The 24,982-nt window shown below is 48.5% G+C and overlaps 1 protein-coding gene across 1 annotated transcript; it reads right to left on the minus strand.

Moving 5' to 3' along the window:
* Positions 1-435: 435 nt before the first annotated feature.
* Positions 436-17,783, minus strand: LOC135829978 (uncharacterized). The gene is made up of 7 exons (XM_065342368.1): positions 17,428-17,783; positions 10,887-11,498; positions 9,817-9,982; positions 8,947-9,057; positions 7,549-7,702; positions 5,371-5,533; positions 436-1,895 (listed from the first exon to the last, which is right to left on the minus strand). The coding sequence occupies exons 2-7, from the start codon at positions 11,450-11,452 to the stop codon at positions 1,730-1,732; spliced, it is 1,326 nt and encodes a 441-aa protein (XP_065198440.1). The 5' UTR covers positions 11,453-11,498; positions 17,428-17,783; the 3' UTR covers positions 436-1,729.
* Between the last annotated feature and the right edge of the window lie 7,199 nt (positions 17,784-24,982).

Raw genomic sequence — 24,982 nt, forward strand, 5'->3', positions numbered from 1 at the left:
GTAAAGTTAGCTCACATGCCGGCCGCATTACCACGGGCTATGCCGCGACTGTGAGTGTTGAGAAACACAACCATCTTTAAGGACGTTTCGCTTGTGTGGGGCCACCACGATGCCTGCTACTGCCATTCGAAAATTCGAAAAGAGGCTAAAGCCAATGAGTTCTTCAAGACTGATGTGTCGTCAAATTCCATCAACACAGTTTCTACAGTGTAGACTAGACTTTCTCCATCACTTGCGTTCGTGTAATCATGATAGCCGGCGAGACGTCACGGGCCGTGAAAGTAATGAAGGATTCCGATTGTCCGGGGCTACTTCAAATCATCGCAGATACGCAGCCCAGAGTCCCGTGCAGCAGGCCATGAAAGTAATCCAACATGGCAGACACGGGGAGGGAGTGTCTTTGTGGATACAAATTTGCTCATCGGAGCGTCAGGCTTCGATATAACAGTGTATTGCCTATGACGTCATAAATATCCAACCGGAACTTCACAGCATGAAAAATAAAATCACGCAATCACATCACTACCGTTGCCTTTTCACAGGTTCATCGGCAACAAGATTTAAATACGGTATTAGATCAGAACCAGGGATACTGCAGAGGCAGAAAATTTCGTCGGTCAATAATTTCGTCAAACTCCAAAGAAAGGGAGTTCGTCCGGTTGAAAATTTCGTCCATGGATCATAAGAGTGTATAGAAAAGCTGGGCAAATCGACAATAGTCCAGCATTTAATTTAGTCCAAACGTCCCTTGGACGAAAAAGACGAAAATAAATTCCAGACGAATATTTCTGCTTATACAGTAACACCCATAGGGCCATACGGTTCAAATGATCGCAGGACCGGGGCTCTGCCAACCGTGGATGGTTGTAGTCAGGAGCACTGTTTCCGAACACGGTGCGTCGTCCGCCTTGTAACATGCCGTCAACCAAACAATTTTTAAATACCAATGACCCGGTCCAACGGAAACAACGTACTGTGCACAGTAGCAGCATTGACAGGTGGAAATTTCAATATCTAAGAAAATATTCTCGGGGCGAGCATCAGAAGCTCTCCCAATTTGCGGATGAGGTGTGTGGCCGAAAAGCAAAGCGGATTGCCGTACCGCTAAACTCAAAACCCACGGTCTGGACTGCAAACTGCTGAGTGAGTCTGGTATCTGATAAACCGTCTTCTCTGTACCAGGTATGGCACGTCGAATGGCTGACTCTGTGTCCACAGGGTTTCAGGCTACCGGTGCCAGGGCTGGGAATGCGGCTGTGTTCGAAAATCCTGCGCAAGCTGGAGATGTCGTCCTCTGCCTCTGACGCCATCAAGTCTGAAGTCATGCGGGCCCAATCCTGCGCAAGCTGGAAATGCCGTCCTCTGCCGCTGGGGACATCATGTCTGAGATCATGTGGGCCACGCACAAACTGACTGCACAATACAGGACGTTCAGGTCAGACACATTTGCACATGCTCCTCCGCACAGCCGGCTTGCAAGCCTGGTATCTGATCGCATCCATGATGTAACGATGATGTCATTCGGATACATATGCACCTGCTCTTGGGGAGTCCTGGCTCCATGCAGCATGCATGTAAGCTTGGTATCTGATCACATCCATGATGTAATGATGATGTCATCCGGATACGTATGCACGCACGTGCTCCATGCAGCATCATCATGCATGTAGGCGTCTGGTATCTGGTCACATCCATGATGTAATAATGATGTCATGCTGTACGGTACAGTCTAGCCCTTCAGCTGCTGTCGACTGGAGGCTTTCCTCTTGGGTTTGCTCAGCGCCGTTTCAGCTTTCAACTGCAGGTACTGCCGGTAGAACGTGCCGGCATTCTTGAAGCCACGCCTGACGTACAGCGCAAGTGCGACGGCAGTGAAGGCAGCCATGAGTTGCGGTCTGATCGAGGTGGAGAGAGAGAGAAAGACAGGGACACGGACACATGTGTGTACATAGGCATGACAAGTTGTACAATCATACACACATACATGCACACCACACACACACACACACACACACACACACACACACACACACACATTCACACACATTCACACACACTCACTCACACAATCACACACACACACACACACACACACACACTCACTCACACAATCACACACACACACACACACACACACACACACACACACTCACTCACACACACTATCAGTCCCAGTAGGGAATACCATGATGCAAATTTACAAATTCCGTGACACATCGTGTCAAAACTACAGTACATTGAAACCTAGTCTAAACTGACCCCGCTCAAGGAACTACAACAAGTCATTGCAAAGGTCTTGTGACTGGAAAAACATCCCTTCATACAGGACCAGCACAAGGCGCCCTATCTTCCCTTTTCTTTATCAAGTTTCACACCGTTAGGCCACACCAAGTTATTTCTATGTTTCGCGTCACCCGCCCGCGTACCTTTTCGAATCCTTGACAAGAAGAAAAAAAAGAACCTATACGAGCGAATCGATGGCTGTTCTGGTGAACATTCTCTAGCCAGTATGGCAGATCAGAGGTTATCAGCTTCTCGATAATCTTGCATTCCAGGCGATGGTACGTAGAAGGTGCGAGAGATGAACATTTCTATTTTTCCAAGCCGTGCGGTAGGCCTAGGGCCTGCTCACCAAGCGAGCAGAGATTCCAGGTGTCAAGGACTTCGAGATTTTCCACGATTGTGATGGAGCGGGATCCCACTCGACTCATGTCAAAATGCAGAAGGAGCCATCCATGAAATCTCTGTATGCAGTATCGGTCCAGCCCAGTCTGCTAGCTGTCCTGTGACGACTCGTCGTTTTGGATAGAAATGACAGTTTAGTAGTGGTATTCTGTGTGCAACATGGCTCAGTACACATAGAATGGAGTTTTGTTTTTTCTTCTGTTTTTGTTTTTTTCCGCCCGCCCGCGTGCCTTTTCCAGAAAATATCCATCGCGAAACATAGAATTAACTTGGTGTGGCCCTATACACCGCTACCCAAAAACGGTCTCTCGGCGACAAATTCTTCCAAAAATAATTAATCATAACTCGTAACATTTTGTCCGTCTCCTTTTTTACCATAAAGATAATTTGAGGTGGCTGGGGCGGTACAACTTTTTAGGGGTAATTTTGACTACATTTTGACTGCATTTTTGAGGGTATCGGCAAGGTGGAAATGAAATTCGAAAATGTTTTTCGGTGAATTTCTGGAGAAGAGCCTTCTCTAGCCTCCTATAGTTTTATTTTTACTTTTGGACAAAATTTGAAAACGTTAAATCATTAAAGGTCCGTGCTATTTTTCCATAAAACCATTTTCAAATTTCATCTCCGCCTTGCCGATAAACTTAAAATGCAGTCAAAATTTCCCCGAGAAAGTTGTACCGCCCCAGCCACCTTAATTAAATAAAATTAAAAAAGAGAGGACCATAAGTTTACAAGTTATCCGTTTTGTCCAATGCTAACGATTATAAGCAGGATACTGTTGAGGCAAAATGTGCAACAATTGGCACAAAACTGACTGATCTGATACTGACCTTCAACAACCTGACCTCCATCCGAGTTAATTAATTATAATATATAATTTTCGGGCCAAGCCCATCTTCAGGAAGAGAAACAGTTTTTGAGTAGACAGCGGTGTATATTAAACTGTGTGAAGCATGAACTGTGGCTACAGTGGAGTCTGCACACCCTTAGGCCACGCCGTTTTTTTCTATGTTTCGCGTCACCTTTATTCGATGAAATCAATGAGGGAGGGCGAAAAAAATAAAAAAGCCATCCAAAAAAACAGTGTACGTGCATTGCATTTGTGTACAGTGAAGCGACGCAGCACTGTTGATGTACATGTACATTGACATAATAGTACATAATGAGTGTATTATCCCCTCTGCCATGCTTGTGGTCCAAACACAGACGGCATGATGATTGTGTGACTTGCGGCCCAGCTTATTGCATGCACATGTGAGCTGAGTTACATTTTCCGGTTTTCTGGGTTTGCATTAAATTTGTATTGCATTTTCAAAAAAAAATTGTTCCGTTTTTTTTTAAAACTCCGGCTGTGAAATACATGCGCGCAGGGGACGCGAAACATAGAAAAAAACGGTGTGGCCTTAGGAAAGTGTTATCTTTAATTCTTTATCAAGGCGCCTTTATCTCCGCCTCTATCTGCTGTGCTGAAATTGCTGTGCCCGTCCATATCACTTCTCTCCTATAAAACTGCAAAGGCCACGTGACTGGAGATAACATCACTGCATACATGTACAGGCAAAAGTACAGAACTCCCGAGAGTGTGCAACTTCACTAGTGAGTTTCTGCTACACGCAACTATAGTTACCAAAAAGGCTCCGTGTCAACTGCCGTGAAGTTTGACACGGATTTTACGTACGTTGTGCCGGTCCTGCTGTGCGTAGGATGCTCGTAACATCTAGCATGCTCGAACTCCCCGCCACATATGTATTCTGTCCGCTCAGTTTTCACACGGAGACAAGTTGTGAAGCGCGCTTCACACGGAAAACGGTATGAAAAAATCCGTGTGAAACTTGATCCCGTACCGCGGCGAGGTTTCCATACGTACTTTGGTACATTTTACTGTGTGGCAGAACCTCGCTATTATCTGTGGTAGATTTGGTGTCACGTGTTTGTTTCGTCTTGGTCGCTGTGGACACGCGTCATTGGTTGGTGGTGTTGTGCGCATGCGCGAAACTGTGTGAGCTAGTCTTTGGTCTGTCGTCTTGTCAAGATGTAGTCGTTTTCCGTGTTCTTGTTTATTCGTCAATAAAAAGAGAGTAAAAAGGCAGTCCAGTGGTGGCGGTTGAGCTGATGCAGTGATGGAGAAGTAATGTTGTAGTGCTGCCCCGGCAGGACTTCTTCAAGTCGACATCACTTTTTTTTTTAAATGATTCAATGCTGGGTGCACATGTACATGTACACGTATGATGAGACGCATCCTGGACCTGTGGTGGACGAATCCTCGTTTGATCCAGCGACGAGCTCATTCTCCTGAAGCTGCATCATCTAGTGGCTGGTTGGTGTACACTGGGTGAACCCACATTGGGAATTTCAGGTAGTGCTGGAGCATCCAGCTCAAGTACCAGCCCCCCCCCCCCCCCCCCCCCTCCCAACACACACACACACACACTGGCACACTCTTGAGTATGCCACTACAGTACAAACTGTGCTACCACAGTTGCGCTCACGGAAATCCCACCAAAACTACAAAGCTGGCGCCCTGGAGCAGTTCCGATTACATAACTGTATTTTGTACATGTGTACGTCCAGCCGCATTCGTACCACTTCAAGGGCGTCAAGGGCCGTGCAAGCCGAGGGCGCTAAATATGCGCTCTGGGTTGGATTTCACTGAGCGCAATTGTCTTATCGTAGAGTGTTGCTTACAGAAGTGAAGTGTACATGATGTTGATGGTTCCTTCCGGTTCGATGCAGTCCTGAATGGTGCGCGGCTGGTCATAACCAAACATGTTCTTGATCTTGCGCCACGATAGATAGCTGGTCGTTACAAGGGCGCCAGCACGTGGATGGTCGTAATCCAGAAACGGACCTGAAAAAGCAGGACGAAAGCAAAGAGAGAATGAGAAAACACTTCAAAACAGACAAACGGACAGATACAAAGAGGCAGGAGAGAGACAGAGAGAGAGAGAGAGAGAGAGAGAGAGAGACACACACACACACACACACACACACACACACACACACACACACAGAGCTCCGTATCACATGACAGACCCGGACACACGTCATAGGCCTTGTACACATTCGATGTAGTGCTGATGGCATGGCACGAAAGAGCCTCTCTGGGGGCATGTTGTAAAACACTGTACAATCCGTACGACAGTTGACGCACCAACCGCTGCAATGCTTACCGCTGATCGGCACAAAGCGAAACATTTTACCCGCCTTTTCAAATCGAAAACACCACTGTACACATTGTGGTTCCATTTATCCACACGCGTCTGTTTTACGGATACAGCATGCTTTGTGTGTCTGCCTGCCAACACTCGTATCTCTAATATGCGGGGACCTCCCAAGTTACGTGCATCTCGGTCTGCCGGGTACCCTGCGGGCGAGTTTTAGTGGTAATATTACTACTCTTGTGCCCGATGCTTGGCCCTTCTTCGTTGAGTATCTGATTCAGAGTTTCGGATGTTTTGAAGTTATGGGCAGTGCCTGGTCCTGGACCGCCCGGATAAGAGAGATACGAGTGTGCAGGGGCGTCGGAAGGTATTTCAGTGTGGTACGGTCAGCCATCTGAAGTACAGTTTACTCGTGGGGGAGGGGTGGAGATTTAGAGCCCAAATCAGTGCATTTTATCGAATCACTGGGTACTTGGGGCAACTAGAGGTACGGTCAATACCGTAGTGACGTGTCCGACGCCCCTGGTGTATAAGGATTACTGTGTTGGTGCATTTGTACAACGTCACAACTCATGACCGTTTGCTAGTAGCTGCAGGGAGACTCAGCACCACATAAACATGTACTGTACTTTCCGGAGTGTAAGCCGCACTGGAGTGTAAGCCGCACTGGAGTGTAAGCCTCCGCACTGGAGTGTAAGCCTCCGCACTGGAGTGTAAGCCGCCGCACTGGAGTGTAAGCCGCCGCACTGGAGTGTAAGCCGCACTGGAGTGTAAGCCGCACTGGAGTGTAAGCCGCCGCACTGGAGTGTAAGCCTCCGCACTGGAGTGTAAGCCGCCGCACTGGAGTGTAAGCCGCACTGGAGTGTAAGCCGCACTGGAGTGTAAGCCGCACTGGAGTGTAAGCCGCCGCAATGGAGTGTAAGCCGCCGCACTGGAGTGTAAGCCGCCGCACTGGAGTGTAAGCCGCCGCACTGGAGTGTAAGCCGCCGCACTGGAGTGTAAGCCGCCGCACTGGAGTGTAAGCCGCCGCACTGGAGTATAAGCCGCCGCACTGGAGTATAAGCCGCCGCACTGGAGTATAAGCCGCCGCACTGGAGTATAAGCCGCCGCACTGGAGTATAAGCCGCCGCACTGGAGTATAAGCCGCCGCACTGGAGTATAAGCCGCCGCACTGGAGTATAAGCCGCCGCACTGGAGTATAAGCCGCACTGGAGTATAAGCCGCACTGGAGTATAAGCCGCACCTAGATTTTCTTGTCACGAAATACAGACATCAAACCTATAATAGAGAGGTTCTGCAAAACGAAAATGCGAACGAAGTTTCGCGAAAGTGTGTGCGAATTTTCGCACGAACTTTGCGTTCTGCACATTTTCGTAGTTCGCATGGGCCAAGTGCACGTACGCCATGACCCGATCTCACGAAATTTCCTACGAAAGTTCATTTCACGTTCCGTGCAAGTTTCGCGTCCAAAGTTGCGAAAGTTCGTGCAAAGTTTCGCACTTCATGACGTAGAGTGAAAGTTTGTACGCATTTTCGTTTTGCAGAACCTCTCTAATATCACCGTTCATTTGACCATCGCAGTATAGGCGCACTGACTTTTTTTAAGTGTGAATTAAGTGCTTAGAGTGCGGCTTTTACTCCGGAAAATACAGCAGTGTGACACAGGGGTGTCGCACCAGCAGAACGGTGACGGATCTCTCACCGCGAATGATCTCCATGACGAACGGCTCGGTCTTGCACTCCGCTGCCAGGTCAGTGACGGTGTGCTCCCGGCCATCCCAGCACTGCAGCTTGTCGCTTTTCATCGCCATACGCATGCCCAGCATAGTGAAGCCTTTCTCCTGTTGCTTCTCCACCTGGTGCACAATAAACAAATGCCGTATTTTCGGACATTAGCGCCGGTCTTTCAATACCGCCTTTCTGAGATAAGCGCCACATCATTTGCATGGATTTGTTCAAATTAGGTGAAATTCTAGGGCTCGCAAGCTACTACAATCCATTCAGAAAAAATGATATCCTAGTTTTTGGCCATAATTGGGTCAAATTTTAAGTTTTTTCACAATTTTGTTCTGCAATCCCGCATGTAACGCTCTTTAATTATGTTTCTGAAGTCCATTTCTCCGAAAAGCAAGCCATAACAAGAATAGGATTTCGGCCAGGTTTTGTCTTGTAAGCACTGAATTGGGAAAGGCCATGGAAATCCAATCCGTTTCACTCCACTTGCATCACTGCATTGTCCAGTTCTAACCCCAGCTGAGGTACCTTTTTCGGACCCTTTTTCTAACCTCAAATTTCGCGGCACTGCACTGTGTACGATAAAACCACTAAAAATCGCCAAATACGGGAGCTTGACAGAGCCAGCGCTCATCTTTTTTTATGAATGGACTGTAAGCGCCGTAGCCAGTATTGGCGAAAATACGGAAAATAATAATGATGACCAACGGCATATGTAAAGGAACTATAGACACAGGTATGTGAGACATGTACATACGCATGTGCACGTGTACCACCACGGGATAGAGATGCTCACGACACGTGTGTGCGCAAACACATGCCACGCGCACACACATGCCACACGCACACACACACACAGACACACACGCGCGTGCGCGCGCGCGGGGGCAAGCACACGCCATGTATACTATACGCCCGTCGCAAGAGAAGCCCGCAAACCTGCAAACGCATTGGATGAGCACCCACAGATCTTCTCTTTATAGCAACGATAGCCTGATCTAATTCTGCACATGCGCTCTTATGCACGTCACTACGCGTTATACAGTCAGAAAGTGCAACAACTTTTCACAAAACTTACAGAGCATCGGAATGCTATTCTAACCTTGTACAGTCAACTTCGCTTATAACGACTGCGGATGTAACGACAATTCGTGAATAACGACAGAATTTCCATGCCCAGAGCAAAGTCCCATCAAACTGTAACACGTATAGGGTATCAGGACGCTTCGCGAATAAGGACACTTTTCGGATGCCCCGCCGAGTGTCGTTGTACGCAAAGTTGACTGTACACTCATTTTGCATACCAGCTCGGAACGATGCCACAGATGCCCCCCCCCCCCCCCCCCCCCCCCGTAATAAAACTCACCATTTCGCCGTGGTGGTAGCGTAGGTAGCGCTGCAGGCTTACTCCGGCCAGCCAACCTATGTTGACGAGTACCTTGGACTTTGTCTCGTTGCAGTAGAACGGCACAACCACCTGTGACAGAAAGCAAGGCACCAGCAGCACTCAGCAAGATTGAGGTGAAATTTGAAACGTTTCGCTGAGTGCTCCAACTACGAAAAGTAGCGGGCAATGCGTAATGCAGCAGCACTAGAGCAGCCTACCGAGAATGCTCAACAAGACGAAAGCCGCGGAGCATAATACCCAATGCTGTAATGTAGAGCATGTGTACTACGAGACAGAGAAGTTCAACATTACTACATTATCATCACAGACGGCAGAGCACTTGTCCGTATTAGTACTATAAGTCGCAAATTGCAAACATAACGCAGGGGCGCCACAAGGCAGTGGGGACTGGTACGACCGGAGGTTGCCCCCCCCCCCCCCCCCGGGAAAAAATCGGATTTTTCGGCCAACAGCAATAGGGCACGTTTTAGCGCTCTTTTTTGGGTTTTTTAATAGATGAATTGGGCGGACCATAATGGATGAAAAGTGGTACGACCATGCGACCATGACCGTGTGTGACGCTCCAGGTACTGCACATACTAGAAAAGCAGAAATTTTCGGTGATGTAATATTTTCGGCATTCTCCAAAACCGGCGGTTCGATGGAGGGAAACTTTCGGTAAACCCACTTTCCAGGTAAGTGAAGTACTACATTATAGTACCGAAATTTTCAGTAAAAATTTCGGCACTGAAGTTACTGAAAATAAAACACCACCGAAAATTTCTGACTTTACAGTATGAGGCATAATTTACTTCCTCGTTACCGGTATATTTACATGTGTTGCAGTACCTGGTAGCCGGACACGTGTGTGAACGGGTTGACGACCTGGCTCATGAAGCCGCTCTGATCGGCCGCAAGGAGAGTCTTGAACAAGACGGGACCGACGAGTACAGTCTCGCCCCGGACAAAGCGCCCAGTGAACCGTGCCAGTTCCTTGCCGGTCAGTAACTCCAAGCTGAAGTGGAGGCAAACGATGGCATAAGAACATGTTGCAATAGAAGGATCCACAAGCGGGATTCGAACCCAGCACCCCTGTCTTTCCGGGACAGTGCCCTACCGATTAGGCTACTAATACCCCCCCCCCCCCCCATTGGGGATCACACACACCCGTGGGTCCTTCTTGCTACAAACAGACAAACCCGTAACTTAGTACTATAATTGTAGTAACCATGAACGGCCACCGTGTTCTGGTCAGCAAAGTGTGGCGGAAGGTTGCCTACAAGGGAGGGTCTGCAAATGTGAAAAGAGCACATTTCTACTTTTTTAAATGTCAGGGTTCCGGGCGGATGCCGGAACGATCGATTTGTGGCCGAATTTTCGCTGTGTGAACAAACAAAAAAACACAATAATAAGAATGGGGGTGTGCTATCAGAGTGCCCCCCCCCCCCCCCCCCCTACTCCCCTTGCCTACAAGAACCCTGTATGTTTACGGAATTCAAAACTCACCTCTTTACGTCGTCCCCCTACCACTCTAATGTAAGCCATGCATACGGTCCCAAATGATTGCGTGTCTCGGATCGGGGGGGGGTATAATACTCTTCATCAATAGCGATAATCGGACCCAAACAATGTTGTTACTGCCAACGCTTCTATGCCTTCCGTGAAGTATGGGCCATTTGTGCGCGTGCTCGCCCAGGAGCATTTGCACAACTTCCAAATTCAGGGCGCCACTTTGAGTCGGACTTGACCTAGCATGGCTACCGATCTACAAACAGATGAAGGGAACATGCCACGAACAGGAGTGAGAACATTGCAACTGCTTTTCGGTGAAAGCGTTCTCAGTGCTTGTACGTGCAGTTGCCCATGCCAGGATAGTCCGGGCGATGGGTGTTTAGAATATGGGTACGGGTAAGCCTCACCTTGCTGGCATGGGTACTTCGTTCTGGTTCGGCACATTCGTCTTCGACATATCACTCCACAAGTCCGCCAATATCGGCCCCGACAACACACTGGCAAGCACAACGACTATCGCCGCGCCGACCATCTTGAGCCACAGGTGGCGCCACTTTGTGGCAAGCTCCGGCGGCAGATCCGAAAGTGGCCAGGACGAGGAAAAGCGACGGAAGACGGCATGGCTAGCGCCAGACGTGGACGCGGAGCTGCCAGGGTACGAGGTCTGACATCGCGGCGAGTCCGCCCGAGTGCACCGTTGCCGTGCTAACGCGGATACGGATCGAATCGCTAGTGCCGTGCCAGGGATGTGCATCCGTGCCAGGTGTCCCTGTGTTGTAATGTTCTGCATACAGCTTGGCAGAATGGCTGAGCATCCGCCTGCCGCCGCTCTCCTAGGTGATGTAGTGTACGCTAGAGGAGAATAACACCGCTGCATGAAGAGACCGAGCACTGCGTTACCACATGGTGTCGGTGTAGAGGTGATCGTCTGCGCCGGTCCCGACAAGCGACACGTCCTCAGCAGGGTTGTCATGGTACGTCAGCGGTCAGGCTACTCCTTCATCAACTGGGTTTTTTCTCTGGTACATGGATTTGCATCAACACACACAACATGCATGCAAGCACACACACATGCACGCACGGACACACGCACGCACACGCACGGACACACGCACGCACACACACACACACACGCACACACACACACACACACACGCATGGCAAGCGCGCGCGCGCACACACACACACACACACACAAGTGAAAGCAAGCACACACACATATACATACATGTACACACACGCATACGCATGCATGCACGCACACAATCATACTGTACATTGCTGGGGCTACTCATAGCTGGACGTTGGCTAAGTGTGTGTGGGGGGGGGGGGGGGGGGGGAGTCTCCTCAGGAACAGGGAGAAAGATTAGTATTCAGACAGAATCTTGGAAAGATGGCTCAATTGGCCTTGGGGGTTTGCATGCCAAATGTCACTAAAAGTGCCATTTCGTTCTTATAAAAGCACGGATGAACACGATTGGACGATAATGTTGTAGTCTTTAGGACGCTGAGTCAACTGGTTTTGGTCCGAGAAGGCTGCGATGCAGCATTCGGCCCTTATTCCCAATCGAACACGGTTGAGTAAGCGGTCACGTGCTCATGCGTACAATAGTCGCCTGGTCACCGTGCCCCCCAGGCCACAACTTACAGCCTATGTGGGCGCGTTCCTGTCACTCGAGTTGAACCATTGAACCTGTGACTTGACCCTTAGTGTGAAAGTTGTAGCCAGCAGGGACAGTGACCAGGTCACCAGTGTACGCATACAGATTTTCTTTCATTCTCCTGGGTGGTTACCAACAGCCAGTGCATGCCGGAGTATGTGGTGGCATGTGTTTGCGGGGGGAAAATGAAAAAAAGATCAAAAAGTAGGGATTGGCTGGGCACAACAAAAAGCCACTTCATAGCTGTGTGGTGTAGACCAGGCTGAATAGTGGCGGTCAATTCTTCAGCCCGGCAAGCTGTTGAATGGTGCAATCCCAGTACAAGTTGCTATGGCTTCTGCTGTACCATTGCTATTGTAACGGAATCTCAGCCATTCCGTTCCCCGGGACACAGGACACGAAGGACAAGACTGGTTTGTATTACATTATTTATATTGACAAGACGGAAAAGCAAACTACTCTGACAGAGACGAACAAGAAGACTGACAAAAGGACTCTCGACTACAAAATCGCGCATGCTCATATCACACATGCACGCGACTAGACGAGACAGTTTGGGGAATGCCATCACACAGGAAAACAACACATCATTTCACAACACCTGCCCCCTTGATGACATTCCACAAAATAATAAACTGACACCACGTTCCACATGCACAACAGCAAAAGGAACCACAGCAGAACAGAAAAACGAAAACCAACCATCAACCTAGAGCCGACGCTCTAAAATAATATCCGGGCCACGAAACAGGGCCAAACAAAAACCTAGAGCCGACGCTCTACAACCAGGCCACGCCACACAAGGCCAACCGAAACACGGGAGCCGAAGCTCCAACAAAATAATAACATGCGCACAGCTTCACCAAATAAATCTACAACAAAAACACTGGAGAACAACAGAACGAATAGAAGAGCAACAGACCGACAACAACCAAACTGAAACAACACAGCAACAAGCAACAAACTGAACAGAGAGAGAACAATACAGCGAGCAAGACAACAAGACGAACAACAAGGACGACACACAGTCGGTGACGCCAGACTCGTCCACTGTCCTCTGGCGAGCCACGGCCACACGCTCCGTCGCGGTTCCTGCCATCTCAGGCTCCAGTCCACAGTGACTGTTCTAGTCCATCACCTTCTCTGCCTCCTCTCCGCGTCGTCTTCCGCTCCCACCAGCTCTTCACCTCCTCCGCTCCCACGCTCTGTTTACTTCAAAGTAACAGTTACTTCGTTGTTGACGACGACGACGAACAGACTCACTACGAACTAACTCATCCTCTGCGTCCCGGGTTTCGGCACCAACTTGTAACGGAACGACACTTCACACTGAAGTCGCACACAGCACACACTGAGCCACACGTCAACATCTTGATAGAGAGCTAGAAGATACGTTCCATTGACTTTGTAGAGTGGGACGAACAACAATGAAGACGAAAGCCAAAAAACCACGAGAACGCAAAGCGCTCCGGAAACGGTCTTCCAGTACGCATGTACGCGCACGCTGCGTATGTGTACGGCAGAGCAACGCCTGCGGCGTCGCGGCTGGACGGCCGCGGCTCAAACAAAAGTGCAAAGCAGGCATGCACAAATCAATGCTACGCAAACGAGAAAGAAACAAACAGTCTTCGAATAAATCAGAGAGAAGTAATGTGCTGCAATCAAAGTAGACCGGCACAGGACATCACCAGACAAGAAAGACAAGAAAGACATTTATGCAGATAGGCGAGGTGCAGTGAAACAGATAAGCTATTGTTGATGATGTTATTACATGTTACCAAAGTGACACATTTCCTTACACTATCATCGCTTCTGGCGATGGGTGTCAAGAGGTCAACAGGTGTGTGTGTGTGTGTGTGTGTGTGTGTGTGTTGCCGGTTCCGACTAGTCTCGCATCTGGAGCGCCATCAGGTGGCGTGAGTCTCTCTGAGTCTCTCTCTCTCTCTCTCTCTCTCTCTCTCTCTCTCTCTCTCTCTCTCTCTCTCTCTCTCTCTCTCTCTCTCTCTCTCTCTATCTATCTGCTGCCTCTCCAGGGCCCACGTGGACCTTGTGGTAGTGGCTCTACTGGGCAGGTGTCTGTGTATGCGTGCGTGTGTTGGTTTGTGCTCACATGTAGCCAGCCGTGACACGTGCTGCCACTCCACACAAAACAGCTCAAACGATGATGTAATGGAATGACATCATCGCGCATTTCGCATGGAGTAGCGAGTCTGGCGACACGGCGAGCCACTGTGTGTGTGTGTGTGTGTGTTTGAGTACATGTGTGTGTATGTATGTGTGTGTATGTATGTGTGTGTGTGTGTGTGTGTGTGTGTGTGTATGTGTGTGTGTGTGTGTGTGTGTGTGTGTGTGTGTGTGTGTGTGTGTGTGTGTGTGTGTGTGTGTGTGTGTGCATGTGTGTGAGTGCATGTGTGTGAGTGTGTGTGTGTTGCCTTGCAACCTGTTGAATGGTGCAATCCCAGCACTACAGTGCGTTTTTTTTAAACAGACATTTGTCGATTTTGATTTTTTAGTTTGTTCTCATTCCAAATTTGAAATTTTTTCTTCACAGCTGCGTTTGTGTGGGTCTTGGATCGAAGAAAATTAAGTTTGGGAATCGGAATAATAATAATTGTCAAAGTTAGATATTCGGCCGGGTTTTGCCTGAAAATCCGGTTTTAAATGGTTTTCAGTGGGTTTTGATTTTAAAACGAAAGTTTTAGCCAGGAAAGCTCATCACGTGCATGGTGTCCGCCAGAGTTCGAATCCAGTACAGTTCATCTTGATTCTTTTTTTCTCTTCTTTTTCGGTACAGCGCATGCATGTACATGTACATGACTGTGCAGTTGTGCTGTCTGCAGTTCTCCTAACCTTCGTAGGAAACCAGTAAGTCGTGGCTTTTCACGACTTACTGTGGCAAACTGTACTGAATAATTCAAATGCTGTATTGCAAATAGCTCAATAAATCAAAACATTCCAGCATGCATGTAGGAAACTTCCCTCGATCCCTGAAAGAATGCAGTGAAAATTCAACCACCACAACAAATCACAAGGGCAATTCACACAGCACCCATAAAGAGACTGAAAGGAAGCACTACATGAGCGCTTTTACAAACACACACACACACACACAAACACACAATGCAAATAGGTCACAGTTGTGTCTGGTTCAACATCTGCGAATAGTAGAAGATCAGCGAGCGTCGAAACGGCCCCAATAATTCCGTGTTTTGTGTTGCACTTGTGACAACAGTATTACACAGTGAACAGATGTGCTAGGACAGCCGACGACGTATATCATCGTTGGCGTCGGCCTCGTCGGTCTTCAGTCACGAACACATCGGCGCAGTTTTTCACGAATCCGTCCCGTCCACCAGTATGCAGAACAATAAAGCACTTGCCTTTACCTGATGGTGCTTCATTTGGTTGCTTGCCTATACACTCCTGTCACCACTGTCGGATCACCTCCTAGTAACTGTGTGACGCGCATTGACCCACGTCTCATCCAGGTACATGTATGTCTCACTGACACAGGTAGCGATGCCGCCATGACACAATCCCGTGCCGTTCCATCATCATGTGTGTGATACCTCTGGTCTTGCCACACTGGAATCCCATGGAACGCAACATTTTCCAAGAGCTAGTTTTGCTCATGTCTGGAAAATCGTCGATGCTTTCTATGCAGCGGGCAGGAACTTTGTCCAGTGTTGGGTGCTCCTTCGCAGCATAGAATCCGTAAATTACTTCTTTACATACAGTCCAAAGCAAATCCGTCAGGGTTGAGTGGTTTTATGGCACGAGTCTTACATTGGGGATTGTCACTCTCGTCACCTTCATCACTGGAGACAGACAAGACCAACGCAGCACGCTGATTTTCGCCGTCAGCATCCCTGGTACATCTGTTCATGGTGGAAATGCTGACGCCACACGCAACAGCAGCATGACGAATGGAATACTTGGGACCAATTCGATGCCCAGCCATTGTTCTCCTCGTCTTCGCAAAGATTGTAAAACAGACACCACCATGTAGATTCTCTATCATGGCCCGCTCACGCTTTGTTATATGTGGCATGTCGAGAGAACAAGTTGCCACGAACGAAAAGACACTCGAGAAAAAGCAAAATAGGGCCACAGATCATGAGAGCAGTCAGCAACAAAATGATTCCTCCAGCCACGAGGAGCTCGAAGGACACTCTGAACGAAACGGCGAAATGCCACGAGTCACACCTGGTTTTCGAATTTCGCGCGCAGATTTTCGTGACGCAACTCGCATGACATTTTCTCAAAAGTGGCCTTGAGTACGTTCTCAAGGATTTCAGAGTCTATTATAAAAAAACGCACTGTAGTTGCTATGTCTAACATAGCTGTTCGCTATCATTGCTTCTGCAATGGGCAGGTCTGAGGTCTGAGGTGTGTTTGCGACCGTGCGTGCGTGTGTGCTGCACATCCTACAGAGCACGCCGATGTTGATGACGCACACGTACGCACATACATGCAGTACAGCCAGACCTCACTTAACCGCACACGTCCGTTTTCCACGAAAAAGTATCCGGATAGGCGAGGGAACCGGATAATCGAACACACATACCGTATGTATGCATGGCATATGCTGTAAATCGGCATCCAGCGATTTTCTTTAGGATGGTGAGGGATCCGGATAAAAGAAGACTGTTTTTTTTTACTATGTTCACATACCCAGCTCGAAAAGAATAATGAAAGACAATGGAGACCATTAGCAAACCGCCACGCGTACAGTCGAACGATTGGAAAGCTCCGATTTCCAATCGTCAAAGCATGCACAGCACGAAGCCGTACGCTGAACCATTTAGGGACGTGATGCGGGTGATGCGTGATGCAACCGGAATCGTGATCACCCGTTGGGGCTGCTCGGGTTTTGCCGTGTGTGTTAGGTCGCGGTGGCGACGCACTAGTGAACATTTGAATATGAATCACGCAATGCCCGCTACTTTTTGTAGTTTGAGCACTCTGGCGCTAGAACGACGAGCTATCTTAATGTCTGTGGTGCCTCCTTTGCACCATGGCTGGTAGCTCGGCCTATTTAGCTCGTAGCTGTACTGATGAGGCCGTTATGGCCGAAACAGCTTGCTGTCTACAGCATTGGGTATTACGCTCCTCGGCTTTGGCCTTGTTGAGCACTCTCAGTAGTCTGCTCTAGTGCTGCTGCATCACGCAATGCCCGCTACTTTTTTAGCTCGTAGCTGTACTGATGAGGCCTTTATGGCCGAAACAGCTTGCTGTCTACTGCATTGGGAATACGAATATAATAAAATTAATGTAAGCTATTTACCTGTTCAATGTCACAACATTGATTTTAGTTGTCCGCGAGTGATCACCTTCCTCGAGTCGCTGCTTCACAGCACTACAAAGTAGTTGCCGTTTTCACACCAGAATTATTCCTCTGTCGACGTAGACAGGCGAGAATGCCAGGGGATCGCTTAGAGTGCAGCTCGAGTTGCCAGCCAAACCTCGCTCTGTCTTCGTTGCAGTTTGGTCACCATTCAAGACCCTTATTTCTCCTTGGCTCATCACAGAGCCTTGACCACTCTCACAAAACTTCTGCTACGAGACTCGTAGACTTAGGCTAGGGTCTACTAATAGTTAGACTATTATGGTCTTCGCTTCGCAGATATCATCAACAATAATAATAATTACCCATATAAAAACCGCTCTGTGAGCGGTTCTGAAAAACCTCTACTGGTGCAGCCCCGTCGTAAAAGTAAGAAATTAGAACTGGCGCATTGTCCTCCCAAATGTGAACTGATCCACCTAAATCGCGATTGACGGGACCCGAACGCACCAGTAGCACGAGGTTCCTACCTGTGGATGCAGCTGGGGACGCTGGTCCATAGCCAAAGCCAAAGCGGCAAAGGTGGGCTTCGGGCCGGGGTAGATCTAAGTGTTGTATGGTAACTTGATCAGCGCCGACGCCGGCTGTGATCCTGTGCCCTCCCGACCTCGTGCTACTGGTGCGTTCGGGTCCCGTCAATCGCGATTTAGGTGGATCAGTTCACATTTGGGAGGACAATGCGCCAGTTCTAATTTCTTACTTTTACGACGGGGCTGCACCAGTAGAGGTTTTTCAGAACCGCTCACAGAGCGGTTTTTATATGGGTAATTTCAGTTCTTTTTCTGTTCCCTCCCCCACCCTAGCCCAGCTCCGAAGATAAACATGGTGAGCACACGCGCGATGCACTGTACGTAGCCATGCAACTGCAGTAGCACACTGATACATTCCAGCCCTCCCCACCTCGCTACCCCGCACACAGACACCTTGTGACAAACACGCACATGCACATGGCACACACACACATGGGCACGCACACACATACATACACACACACACACGACCCAAACAGGAAATTCTTGATGAACATTGTATAATGCCATGCAAAGCAGTGGCCACCATACTTCAGGAAGTCAGTTGTGAAACAAAAATAATTCAACTACAATGTGTAGGTAAGCTAGCAGCCAAAGCACAACATTGCAAACCGTGATGATATTTGCCTAAGGATTGCAGTTTGCAGACCACACCATGGAAGCAGTGAATACAGAATTATTGTAATGTCATACAAAGACGAGCAAAGAAGTGGCCACCATACACCAGAAACTTGCAGAAAGTCACATATCCAACAGATAGAGAAGTGAACAGCATCTGGTACAGCCCACACAAAACCAAGCTGACCTGATAATCGTCCGAAGATCGTAAGTGGCAGATCCTTTTCAACGATAGCATGCAGGTGTACGTTACACGCATGGACAAAATCTGACCGTGTCATCGGCATACATTGTCATCACATGCATACCCCACAGGTTACACACATGCACAGTAGAAGCACAATAAAAGCAATGGAAAAATATGAAGGGGTTGCTGAAGCATCTTCACACTTCAATTTCAGACTTCGATGTGGTCGTCACGGGGTGATATACCTGCAAGATACAAGTGATACAGAAAGAAAGCATAAGGTCGTGAGGTAGGCTATGAGACACCACAAATGGGTCACCTACATGTATGTTCAGGGCTGGTGTACACACACACGCAGAATTATCATAATCGAGAATTTCCCAAACTACAGAAGAGCAATGAAATCCATTTGCATGCACAGGAGCAATTTTGCAGTATGATGCGCAGCTCGGGAATACACCTGTTGGCAATGGATTACATTCCCATTGGAATTCCCATTCACGTGGGATTCACAGAAGCAATTTGGCAGTGTGCTGCGCAATGCGACACGACCTGCGATTCTGCGTGCGATGCAAACTCGCACAAAATACCATTCACAGAATCAGGACAAGACGTCAGCGATGCAACAGCGCCTTGCTGACGTGCCTCAAGTCAAACCTCAATGAGAATGCGTTTGTCGGTTACAACTGGTACAAATGTACAAGCAATTTCTGAAAATGCTCCTGTGAATCCTGCTTTTAATAAGCAGTGCAGGAATGTCCCTCCTCCGCTCCCCCCCCCCCTCCACACCCTCAGGGAACTTGACAAGGAAGGGTGGTCTTCGCGGTTCCCAACATCTATTTGCAGTTTCTGGTCTCCACTATGTCTTTTCAATGGGGATTTGTACATACCATAAAAGCAAGCCTAAAAAATGAACAGCACATTTGCCGTTCCCCCACTGGGGAGGATGCGTTCCAAAGCTATCCTGACAAGATACTCCGAGAAGCGGTGCTGAGTGCAATGCATTGTGAAACTGAAAAAGCTGACCAAGCCGGGGCATATAACGTCTAAACTTCAATTGTAGTTCGCCAGCTGACTACTTTCAGACTCCATGTAGGTTGGAGTACAGCTGGCTTAGAAGTTTGACAACGGCGCACGCACATAAGCAATGGCCACCTTACCTGTACTGTAGCAGTACTTCCGAGTTCCCGTATGGGAGTTCCCTCACTGTGTGTGCAATAGCAGCCTCATCGGACCAGTTCAATGCGACGCGGACAGTCCGACACTGAGGAGGACATTGAAGAAGTCAGAGACAGGAAGAATGGTTGATTTACAATTCAACTAGCAAGGCTGCACACCAACGAAGTTCCACTCACCATTGTGCCGTCCTTCTTGGAATGCAGAAATAACGCTTCCTCTCGAGAACGCAGCCTGTGACAGAGAAAAAGGAAGGTGCATCGCCATCGGCATTGGTCCTCTGCTATCACCGATTGCCGAGTTGCACAGTTCATTCTAACAAGACTGAGGATGTTCAAGAACTGGTAAGAGGAAAGGTCAGATTGCCTAGTTCCTAGGGCCTAGCATTCCTGGATGCCAGGATGTGCTGCCTCCCCCCCCCCCCCCCTCCCTTCTACTGCCTGGAAAGGGCAACATATGTGACAGCGTTCACCAGTACAGTCGGAGGAGAACATGGGAGAAGGCAAAAAAAGGGCAACACACATGAATCCCTTATAAACAAGCAGTGGTAACTCTAGCACCAGCAATGTTGGACTTACATCCCAGCCATTGCCGCCGGATTCAGCGGCTTCTTCTTCTTCGTCTCCCATCTTGGAAGCACTCCTTCCCGTAAGTTCAGTCCTGGGATCGGGAGTACAGTCGGAGGAGGACGTCGGAAAAGGCAAAAAGGCAACACACATGATTCCCTTATAAGCAAGCAGTGGCTACTCTGGCACCAGCAATGTTGGACTTACATCCCAGCCATTGCCGCCGGATTCCCACGCTTCCTCTTCGTCGTCTTCCAGTTCCCAGGTTCCATCTTGCAAATACTCCTTCCCGTAAGTAAGTGCAGTCCTGGCCTGGGTGGATGCGCAGTACATTGACGATGGCGGAGATGGAGCAGGTCAGGGAGCCCTATAGGGTCCCGAGAGCAGATTGTGGCCAAATTCGGGACGATGCCGGACGCCAGTCAGTATGAAGTAGCGAATTACGGACCGCCACGTAGATTGGGGTCGCGGGGTCATAATCCATGGGCACTACTCGTACGTTGCTCCAAAAAAGGGCACTGCACTGTTCCACAGTTGCTGTTAGCGGTCGCCAAAGGCACTTGGTAGGCCGGTAATTGGGTCACGTGTCAACAAAGTGTCAACAACGTGTCAACAACGTGTCAACAACGTGTCGACCACGTGTCTTTAGCGGTACACTAATTTTGGTGTCCCCAAACTGAAAACATCGAGCACCAGTATGGAAAGGCTTTAGACAGAAAGCCTTTCCAATAATGCTGTGAGTGTGAAGTAATTACAATTTTTGTAGTACAGTACACATGGTACATGTATACAGTCAACTTCGCTTATAACGACACTCGGCGGGGCATCAGAAAAGTGCCCTTATTCACGAAGTGTCGTTATATCCGAAGTCTCATTGTATGTGTCACAGTTGGATGGTACTTTGCTCTGGGCATGAAAATTATGTCGTTATTCGCGAATTGTCGTTATATCCGAAGTCGTTATTGGCGAAGTTGACTGTAGTATAATTATACTGTAGCACTTATGACTTAGCAGCTAAGATTTATATTTTTAATAGCACGTTGTGTGAGCGCCATGCATACCGTACCGGTGCTCAGTCATGTCTGTACGTAGACCCGGGTGCTCGAATGAGACACAGGGTACCAAAACAGAAACACCCTGAAATTGTACCTAAACTTGTTCCGATTTCGTTTAGTTTTCACAAATACCATCAACATACGGCCCGCTAACGGTATGCCAAATTTCAGCGCTGCCCGGTAAGCGCTTTTTGAAATACTCGCGACCCACTTTTTGCTGGGTCCTTGATTTGGGTCTCCTGTACGGTGCTGCCAAAGACCTGCTGAATCTGCGGCTCCACTGACCATCTATTCTTGGTCTCAAAAATGAAGTAGTAAGTTACTACTCCCTGCCCTCAACTGCCACACCAAGCGTAGACGATGGTAGACCCGTGTGCTTGAATCGGAGATGATCTGACCAGTTCGCTGTTTCTGATTCGAGCACCCAATTTTCGAATAAAAAATCTGAAGGAAATACGACAATTTTACTGCGTACTGTAGCTTGTGTTGAAGCGCACCCAGGTTCTGAATTCCTGCTGGGTGGGTCAAGCCAGACTCTCTTCCCTGTTCCATCGCCTCTCCAAAAGTATATTCTGACATTATTGAGAGTTACAGATGAGAAATTTCACACCTGTCAAATCGTTTCTGATTCGAGCACCCGGGTCTACGTATGCGCATATGCATATCACGGCTGTTTACTGTTTTAGTGTTGTCGTTAGCGTTGTTGCTGTTGTCGTGTTGACTGTTGTTCTTTTATTATTAAATTATCCAAGGTCGGCAGAGCATCCCAGACCACGCCACCACTCCCCTTATTCATGGTTCACACATGACCTGTGACGGGTTTACGTGGCTCTACAGTCCATTTCAAAACTATACGCGTACCTAGGCAAAAACCGTTATGCCAGCATCTATACCACATAAAATCTGTGATCACGTTGTGCATAAATTTTTCCAAATTGGGCGTCTGTTATCCAATCGTTTAGAAACTATAGTGGTGGAGCGGTCCTGAGCAATATTCCGAAAACTATTCTCAAAAAGTTCCAGCCAAATTTGAAATATTTCAAAAACCCTACGCGTCTATAGTTTTGAAATGTGGTGAACTGGTGCAAAGAGGGGAATCCGAAGGCAGATGCGTATAGCACGGCGTTGAATTCTCTCCAGTGTGTCCCGCTGTTGCTGTGTGGTGTTGGAGAGGGCAAGGCTGCCATATTCGAGAACGGGTCGGATGTAGGTCGTGTATATTAAAGGGGAAGTATACCCTAAAATCAAATTTTCACCAGTTGTAGTCTTTTGGGTGCTGAGCTCATGAGTCGAATGGTCTTGGTCCGAGGAAGCTGCGACGCTCCCTTCCTACTTGAATCCCAATCGAACTCGCGCACTTCCACCGAAACTGGGTGACTGCGCCCTACTAGATGGGGATTTGTATGCAAAATGTCACTAAGGGCCGGGTTCCACTGCGGCTCCGCGGCTCCGCTGCTCCGCGGCACTTGGCTGCATGCAGCGGAGCATCGCGGTTCCACTGTCACTCGCCATTCGCGGTACCGCGGTCGTGGTCCACACTTTTTGATGACGTTTCACCTGCCTGCGCGCGCGAAATCAAACAAATCCTCGTGTACTGGCCTGCGCAACGAATTAAAATTTGAATTTTGAAATTCTGGCGTACAAAACAATGCAAAGTACGGGAAACAGGTCGAGCCGCGACCGCGGCTCGCAGTTTTTGGTCAAGAATCGTAGCAAAAGCTCGCGGTGAGCCGCGGACTCGCTGCTCCAGCTCGAGCCGCGGTCACTATGGTAATGATGACGTTTCAAGCCGCGAAAGACGAGCAGCGGGGCAGCGGAGCCGCAGTGGAACCCGGCCCTAAAAGCGCCATTTCGTTCTTATAAAAGCACGGATGACCGCGATTGGCCCATATGTTGTAGTCTTTTGGACGCTGAGTCGACTGGTTTTGGTCCGAAAAGGCTGCGATGCAGCGTTCCTCCTTTATTCCCAATCGAACATGGTTGAACAAGCGGTCACGTGCTCCTGGGTGCCTAAATCACTTGGTCACCGCGCCAGCAGGCGACAACTTTCACACCAAGGTTCAACTCGAGTTCAACTCGAGTGACAGGACTGCACCCAAAAAAGGTCAAACAGGCTAGTAAGTTGTACCCTGCAGGCACGGTGACCAGGTGACTGGTGTACGCAGGAGCAAGTGACCGCTTGTTCAACCATGTTCGATTGGGAATAAAGGAGGAACGCTGCATCGCAGCCTTTTCGGACCAAAACCAGTCGACTCAGCGTCCAAAAGACTACAACATATGGGCCAATCGCGGTCATCCGTGCTTTTATAAGAACGAAATGGCGCTTTTAGTGACATTTTGCATACAAATCCCCATCTAGTAGGGCGCAGTCACCCAGTTTCGGTGGAAGTGCGCGAGTTCGATTGGGATTCAAGTAGGAAGGGAGCGCCTCAGCTTCCTCGGACCAAGACCATTCGACTCAGCACCCCGAAGACTACAATTGGTGAAAATTTGATTTTAGGGTATACTTCCCCTTTAACAATAGGCTGGAAGCATTCATTGTGCCACGTGTCTTGTGGAGTTGGTGCAGTAGTTTTTTGGCTTTGTTGGCACGGCTTCAGTTGGTCCGGAGACGGATTTCTGGCTTTCCGAAATGAAAAAATGTTAAACGCTTCCGCCTTTTCTCCATCTGATCTAGCCACTGTTTCGTTCGCTGAAATAGGCGGAAGCTCCATTTTCGGGGACGACCGCAGCTGTATTCCCACGATAGCCCGTGGCCTACTTGTTGTAGCTGTTGTTCCTGTTGCTGTTGAATTCTTTATTCTCACGATGGCACCATCGCCAATCAAATTCAATAAGTTGTTGTTGTTGTTGCATGCCTTGCTTTTGTCTCTAGCCCGCACGCATTTTACATTATATTTTGTAGTCAACTCCTATAGTCATTGTATATTAATTTTTTGTTTCTTTGTTATAATCAACTTCAGAACTAAATATTGCGACAGAGCTTTCGGCCATATTTTCAATTCATCGCATTCCCAACTCATCACAACCACGCGCTCTTCAGCCGAACCATACAGACACCAGCAAGGACACTTCCATTGAGAGATAATATTGCTCCACGCCTCTCGACAGCTGTTTCGCTCCCTGTCGGAGCTCATCAGTAGAGGATGATAATGATGATAATGGAGGAATGATCATTCTTATACACCAGAAATGGCGCAAGCGCGCGCTTCCCACATAATATGTGGAAAGCGATTGATATGCCATTGATATATTATATCAATGGCATATGCAAGCTGCTAAAATGGTAAAGTGTGAGAACAGCGATAAATAATCATAGTATGCGCTCATTGGTGGAGAAACACACCACACAAGCGACGAAAA

This window comes from Sycon ciliatum, chromosome 13, assembly GCF_964019385.1.
Source record: "Sycon ciliatum chromosome 13, ocSycCili1.1, whole genome shotgun sequence".
NCBI lineage: Eukaryota > Metazoa > Porifera > Calcarea > Leucosolenida > Sycettidae > Sycon > Sycon ciliatum.

Bases quoted from the DNA above. Each gene is read 5' to 3' on its own strand.
- LOC135829978 (XM_065342368.1), bottom strand. From the start codon at position 11,452: ATGACAACCCTGCTGAGGACGTGTCGCTTGTCGGGACCGGCGCAGACG. The intron at 9,058-9,816 runs GTACTGCAACAC...TTTCTGTCACAG, and splicing joins CACACGTGTCCGGCTACCAG to GTGGTTGTGCCGTTCTACTG. The intron at 7,703-8,946 runs GTGAGTTTTATT...ATTGTGCACCAG, and splicing joins GCTACCACCACGGCGAAATG to GTGGAGAAGCAACAGGAGAA.